Source organism: Callospermophilus lateralis, unplaced genomic scaffold (assembly GCF_048772815.1).
Source record: "Callospermophilus lateralis isolate mCalLat2 unplaced genomic scaffold, mCalLat2.hap1 Scaffold_120, whole genome shotgun sequence".
NCBI lineage: Eukaryota > Metazoa > Chordata > Mammalia > Rodentia > Sciuridae > Callospermophilus > Callospermophilus lateralis.
This window is the reverse complement of record NW_027512320.1, coordinates 492,858-499,910: the sequence shown is the minus strand read 5'-3', so window position 1 is coordinate 499,910 and position 7,053 is coordinate 492,858. Positions and strand designations below refer to the sequence as shown.

At 36.4% G+C, this 7,053-nt stretch overlaps 1 protein-coding gene across 1 annotated transcript; it reads right to left on the bottom strand.

Moving 5' to 3' along the window:
• Window positions 1-545: 545 nt before the first annotated feature.
• Window positions 546-1,389, bottom strand: LOC143386325 (ras-related protein Rab-11A). The gene has a single exon (XM_076841498.1). The coding sequence runs from the start codon at window positions 1,278-1,280 to the stop codon at window positions 630-632; it is 651 nt and encodes a 216-aa protein (XP_076697613.1). The 5' UTR covers window positions 1,281-1,389; the 3' UTR covers window positions 546-629.
• Window positions 1,390-7,053: the final 5,664 nt, after the last annotated feature.

The window sequence follows — 7,053 nt, the reverse complement described above, 5'->3', positions numbered from 1 at the left end:
AAGATAATTCTGGTCCAGAAAAAAGTGTCCCCCACTCCAATCAATTTTGATGCTTACAAAAAATTTTAAAATAAAGTTTACTAAACTACATAAACCTATTAAGGCATTTTAGAATTGACTTACAGAATAATGGAAAACTTTCAAACTCTCAAAATCTTGCTATGTTTACAGGGCAATTCTTTGATTTGTCAAAATACACACTGCATTGAGAGAAGAGTGTATTACTTATAACCTGCTCTGTGGCATAATAGCTTATTTCTAGGGTCTTCTTAGTTTGATTAGATTAAGACCAATAGGTCCAAGCATCAAGTGATCAAGTTCTACTGTGTCCTACAGTGACAGGCTTCCATGATGAAAAGTAAACAATAATTGAGGAATTCAAACATTCTGTTTATTAAACTAAGGCTAGTGAAGCCATAGCATGGAAAAAAAAAAAAAAAAGCTGCAGTCATTCGGGGCAAAGTGGATGATTTTATAAAGCTAAAATCAAAAGATTTAGGACATGGAAAAATTCATAAGTATGAGGAAGTAATGAAACACAGAAGTGACCACAAGAATTACAAATATATTTAAATCTCAGACCTGGGAAATGGACTATACACAGCCTTCTAGGGGAGAAGAAAAACGCCTTAGATGTTCTGACAGCACTGCACCTTTGGCTTGTTTTCAGTGGTTGGTGGAACATGAATAGGAACCACATTGTTGCTTGGAGACATGTCATTTTCACGTCTGTCTGACATTTGCTTCTGAGAAACAATACGGTATATCTCTGTTAGAATTGTCTGAAAAGCAGCTTCTACATTTGTGGAGTCTAAAGCAGATGTCTCGATGAATGACAAACCATTCTTTTCTGCAAAAGCTCTTGCTTCATCTGTAGGAACTGCCCTGAGATGACGTAAATCACTCTTATTGCCCACAAGCATGATAACAATGTTACTGTCAGCATGATCTCTCAGTTCTTTCAGCCATCGCTCTACATTTTCATATGTGAGATGTTTAGCAATGTCATAAACTAATAAGGCACCTACAGCTCCACGATAGTACGCTGATGTTATAGCTCGGTATCGCTCTTGCCCTGCTGTGTCCCAAATCTGTGCCTTTATTGTTTTTCCATCAACCTGGATGCTTCTTGTTGCAAACTCTACTCCAATAGTGCTTTTGCTTTCCAGATTAAACTCATTTCGAGTAAATCGAGATAGGAGATTACTCTTTCCAACACCAGAATCACCAATAAGGACAACTTTGAAGAGGTAGTCGTACTCGTCGTCGCGGGTGCCCATTGCGCGGCCGAGGAGCGAAGGGGCGGGAGCAGCAGTGGTATCGGTGGGACCAGGGGGCGTCGCTGCAGGGGTAACCCGAGCGCCGAGCTTCAGCTGCCGGACCCGGTGAAGAGTCTAGTTTTAACATTTTTGAGTGCAGTATTTAGGGGATATATATATATATATAATCATTTCCTTTACAAACATAATCAATTTAACTTATTTGTTTCTAATTTGATTTTATTACTTTCTCTTGCCTGATGGCTCTTGATAGGACTTCAACATTATTTTGAAACCATGTGGTTAAAAAAAGGAAACTTGCCTTGCTTCTGATTCTGGAAGAAAGGCTTAAACTTTCACCATTGAATAAAATACTAGTGATGGTGTTGCCATACATGTCTTTCATTGCTTCTATTCATAATCTGTTGATATCATTAAAAGACTTTGGGATTTGTTAAATGATTTTTTGCTTCTATTGAGATAATATGATTTTTGTCCTTCATTATGTCAATATAATGTATCAATGTATTGATTTGCATATATTATATTGAGCAATGTAACAGCATATAGAAACAAGAAATAAATCCATGTATTTATAGCCAATTAATTTTTTGCAAAGATACGAAAGCAAATACTGGGAAATAGCAGTCTCTTTAATAAGTGCTGCAGGAATAACTGGAAATCCACATTCAAAAGAAGGAAATTATACCTATTTCAACCACATATAATAATCAACTCAAAATGAATTAAAGACTTAAAAACAAAAAAGGCCTGAAACCATAAGATTATTTGAAGAAAATAAAGGGAAAAATCTCCTTGGTCTGGATGATGATTTTCAGGTGTGAGTTTAAAAAAGCACAGGCAACAAAAGCAAAATTGATAGATGGGGTCAACAGCATAGTGAAGAGACCAGAGAGTATTTGCAAGCCATGCCTGTGGTGCTAGAGTAATACACAGAATATACAAGGAAGTCAGAAAATTCTATAGCAAGAAAACATAGTCAGATTGAAAAATGAGCAAAGAACCTGAACAGGCATTTCTCAAAAGAAAACATACAAATAACTGATACATATATGAAGAAAATGCTCCAGATCCCTTAGTAATAAGATAAATGCAATCATTAACCACCATGAGCTATCACCTCTCACCTGTTAGAATGTCGACAATTTAAAAACATACAAGATACTAAATTAAGGATGTGGTGAGAGAGAACCTCTATGCACTGTTGGTGGAGGTGTAAATTAGAAGAGCTATCACAGAAAACATTTTGGAGGTTCCTCAAAAAGTTAAATACTGAACTACCATTTATCCATTAATGCCACTGCTGCTTATATATCTAATGTAAATAAAATCAACTTCTCAGACAGATATTGACAGTCTTAATATTCATTACAGCAATATTGACCAGCGTACACAAACAACATAAGGGTCCATTGGGGGTTGAATAGAAAAAGAAAATGTGGTAGGTAAATGCAATGAAATATTACTCATTCATAAGAAAGAAGAAAATTCTGTCATTAGTGAGAATATGTATGAACCTACAAGTCATTATATTAAGTAAAATAGACCAGGCACAGAAAGATGAGTACCATGTATCTCACTTGTATATGGTATCTAGAACAAGTTGAACTCTTAGAAACAGAGTGCAAAATGATGATTATCCAGGGCTGAGATGGGCATAATGGATGGGTTTTGGGCTGAAGTAGTCAGAGGATACAAACTTTCAGTTAGAAGGAGTAAGTTTCACAGGTCTATGGTACAACATAGTGACTGTAGATAAAAACAATGGATTTTATACCTATAAATTGCTAGGGGAATAGATTTTCAGTGTTCTCATCATAAAGAAATGGTAACTATGGCAAAGTAAGCATACCTTATTTATCTTGATTTAGTAATTTGGCTATCCCAGATAATGTAAACATTCCAAAACACCATTCTGCACACCATGAATATAGGTGATTTTGGTCAATAAAAAAGAATACAACCAAGTTAAGCAGCTTCTCATAGCTTATTTTTGAGCAAAAATCCAGAAGATCCTATGAATATTTCTCAACTGTTTTCAATACACACTTAGTTCTGTCTGTTCCTGTGGCTCAAAGTATTCAGCTATTTCAATCTCCACATTGTTGGGTATCTGGCAGCACTGTCTTCAACCTACTTAAATTCTTTCTCCTTGTGCTACATCCCCAGAAAGCCTAGAATGCCATATGGCTCACTTTGCCTCCTTCTTCTCTGGGCCACAGTCCTGGGGTTTTGTTTGACTGAAGACAATTATTTAATATGTGCCATTCAATTTTCTAGTTGTTATATTACCAATTATGTCCTCATTAGACTTTGAAGGTGATTGAAATAAAAAGTGCTTAATGACACTTTCAGAAAATATTCTCAAAATGAATATATATGTATGTATTTATATGCATGTATAAATCTATACAGGCACATTGCCGCAGTCTAGCTGGGCACAATTCAGGAGCCACTTGTCAAAAGAAACAAACTTTATTTTTAGAGAACACACTCCGCACCACACAGCTCTTCAGAAATTCCCTCAGAGCCCAACTGCCACCACTGGCTCCCCACAAGCCTCTCAACCTCCGACCCCTACTCCTCCTGCTCTTGAGGCCGATTGGCTGGATTGCGTGGGCGGAACCAAAAAAAGTTCCCCAATGAGCAGCTCCTTGGTCTGAAAGGGCAGGGAAACAGCCCAATGAGCATCACCGCAGAGGAGCCAATCAGCTGGCAGCTAGAATTTTGCTGGGGCTGCTGTGAGCCAATTTCATCAGCTGGGAGCTGGAAGTTTGCTGGGGACCCTGGAAGTTTGCTGGGGCCCCTTCGGCTGTGGCTCTCAACAGCACATAAACTTAAAATACATTCATATGCATGTATTACATGTATGTACATATGTATGATATAGGTACATATAGACAGAAAGAGATAATAAAGTTAAAATGAAAGTTGTAGAGACGATATGTGTATGGGAATGATTTTATTATAGATAAACAAGATTTAATTTTCCAGATTCCCACATACATACATATATGGCCTTTTAGAAGACATTCCTTAAACAAGATGTATGCAATAAAAGAAATTCTCAAATATCATTGAAGGGTAACAAAATAATTGAAATCAAAAACTATTGAGGAACTTAAATAGAATAATGTAAGAAAAAAATGGCAGTAACAGTTACATTAATAGCTAATAATCATTATATTCAGTCCTTTGACAGATAAAAGGCAAGGACCATACACACACACATAGATGATACAAATTTATTAAATGTAAAGGCTACACAATGTTTAGGAAGGTGGGAGAGAAAATAAAAAGAACAAGGTCCCTGATTTCATACATACAAGTAAAATATAAGAACGGCATCATTAATTGAAAGGTAGTGTTATCTATATGTTGATCAAGTTTTGGCTCCTTCTTCACATCAGCATATTATAAGATTTATTTTTTTCTACATAAAGTGAGAGACATACATTCCAGGTATTAGAAAATCCAGATATCTATACAAATCTTCCCTTTGAATTCCCTGCAATTACCATTTTATTTAGTATTTTGATTCATTTTTAAAATTTATCTATGTCAGCAGAATGCATTACAATTCTTATTACACATATAGAGCACAACTTTTCATATCTCTGGTTGTATACACAGTATATTCACAACAATTCCTGTCTTCATACATGTACTTTGGATAATAATGATCATCACATTCCACCATTATTAATTACTCCATGCCCCCCTTCCTTCCCCTCCAACCCCTCTGCCCTATCTAGAGTTCCTCTATTCCTCCCACACTTCCCCTCTCTACTCCCCATATGAGTCAGCCTCCTTATATCAGATAAAACATTCATCATTTGTTTTTTGGGGATTGTCTAACTTCACTTAGCATTATCTTCTCTTACTCCATCCATTTACCTGCAAATGCTATGATTTTAAAAACTCCTAAAATACACAGAAAAAAAGATGAAAGTAACTAAAATATTTAAAAATGAACATTTTCGTAAGTTATGTTCACATTTTTAAAAATTTTTAAATGCACATTTAAGAGGCATTTTTACCTTGTGTACCTTGCAGTTCACATTTCCTGCAGCACTTGGGTGTGTCCTGATGGGTGGCCTCCATCCCTGTTTTATTAGTAAGGTGAAGGGCAAAAATAAAACATAGCTTTTGCAGCAGAAGACCTTCAGCATTTCCTCCTAGTTACATGTCATAGCACTTAGCTAATATTTATTGGTAAAAAATGGACTTCAACTGCTAAATAACATGGGAGTGGCGTTCATGAAAGATGTTTGTTATTATCACCTCAAAAAGGCCTAATTTATAAAGCACTTGCTTTCAAATCAGGCACAGTGTACTTTCTTTTACCTTCTGACAGTTCAGTCTCTACCATGGTATATATTAGACCTTGCCACATTGCCATCTATAAGATAGATGACCAACCGAGATTCTGTAACAAAAAGACAAAAGAGTACAAAAAGAGAAACTTCAACGAGGAAGACTGAAGATAGGCACACCTGGTCAGCTCCCTAACACCACTGAGTCATGTTTTTCAATGTGGAAACAGAAGAAAAGGGAGCAGAGAAAACAGAGGCTTGCTAACAAATAAGGAGGGACATAAAAATCAATGAGCCATTGATAATGGGTGTGATACAGCCCTCATTTTTTAAAGAGAAAAATGAAGTCAGGAAATTTAGGAAATTGGGAAATAATGACAGCCTGGTAAAAGGAGCTGTGGAAGGAGTGTAGGTAAGAGGAGGCTGGTGGAGCAGACTGAATAAGTGCCTCACTGTACAGTTGGGGAGGAGGGTCTAATGAGGCACTGTTGGGATGAATCATCCTGTTCCAACTCAATACCATCCTTAACGACATGGAGGGAGTGAATAATGCATGATTGAAGATTGCATGGGAATTGAGCTCACAGGAGCTGCAAGAAATGTGGTAAATAGAAACAACAATAAAGCAAATGGATTTAATAAAAGCAATTTGAAATATAAGTTAAAATAAAATGATCTTTGTGAAACTAATCAGGCAGCCAAGACTATAAATACAAGCCGAAGAAAAGCAAATAAAATTCCAAATTGTTAGTGGCAGATAATTCCTTAACCAGTTATGAACCTATTTCTTGCATCCTTAGGATCTTATGTAGAATAGGTTCCTGTTAAACACTACAAATGATTCAACTAGTGTCAGAATAATGATGCATCTGCAGTCTAGCTAACAACAACAACAACAAAAAACCAGGTGCAGCCCTCAGTCTAGGGATCTGGGTCCTCCACTCAACTCATTATTAAAGTTTGCAACTTATTAATCAAAGAGAATCATAGAGCTGCATATTTGGTAGCATTCTTCAAGCAGCATGAGAAGAAAAAGATATTACCTACAAAGGACTTTTAACATGCACATTCAAGAGTAAAGAAAATTAAGAGAAATTGATAGCTAAAAGTGATGGCAGAGTTTCAAGAAAGAAGTGGTCTCCTGTGCCAAATGATAGAGAAAGGCCAAATAAGATAAGACAGAAAAGCTGCCATCAAATTAGGCAATTAGAATGTCATCTATGAAAATTGACAAATAGGGGCTGTGTCATGGCCAGAGCAGAATCCGAGAGCTCTGATTGATGAGTGACTGGCTTTTAAGAAAATAGAGAAAGCAAATATAAATGACTTTTCCAAGAAGGTGAGCCCTGATGAGAAAAAGTGAAATAGGATGGTAACAGGAGGAAAAATATAGGATAAAAAATTATGTCTGAAAATTGAAGATAGCTGCTGAAAACAGAGATGGAGAGGAAGAACCT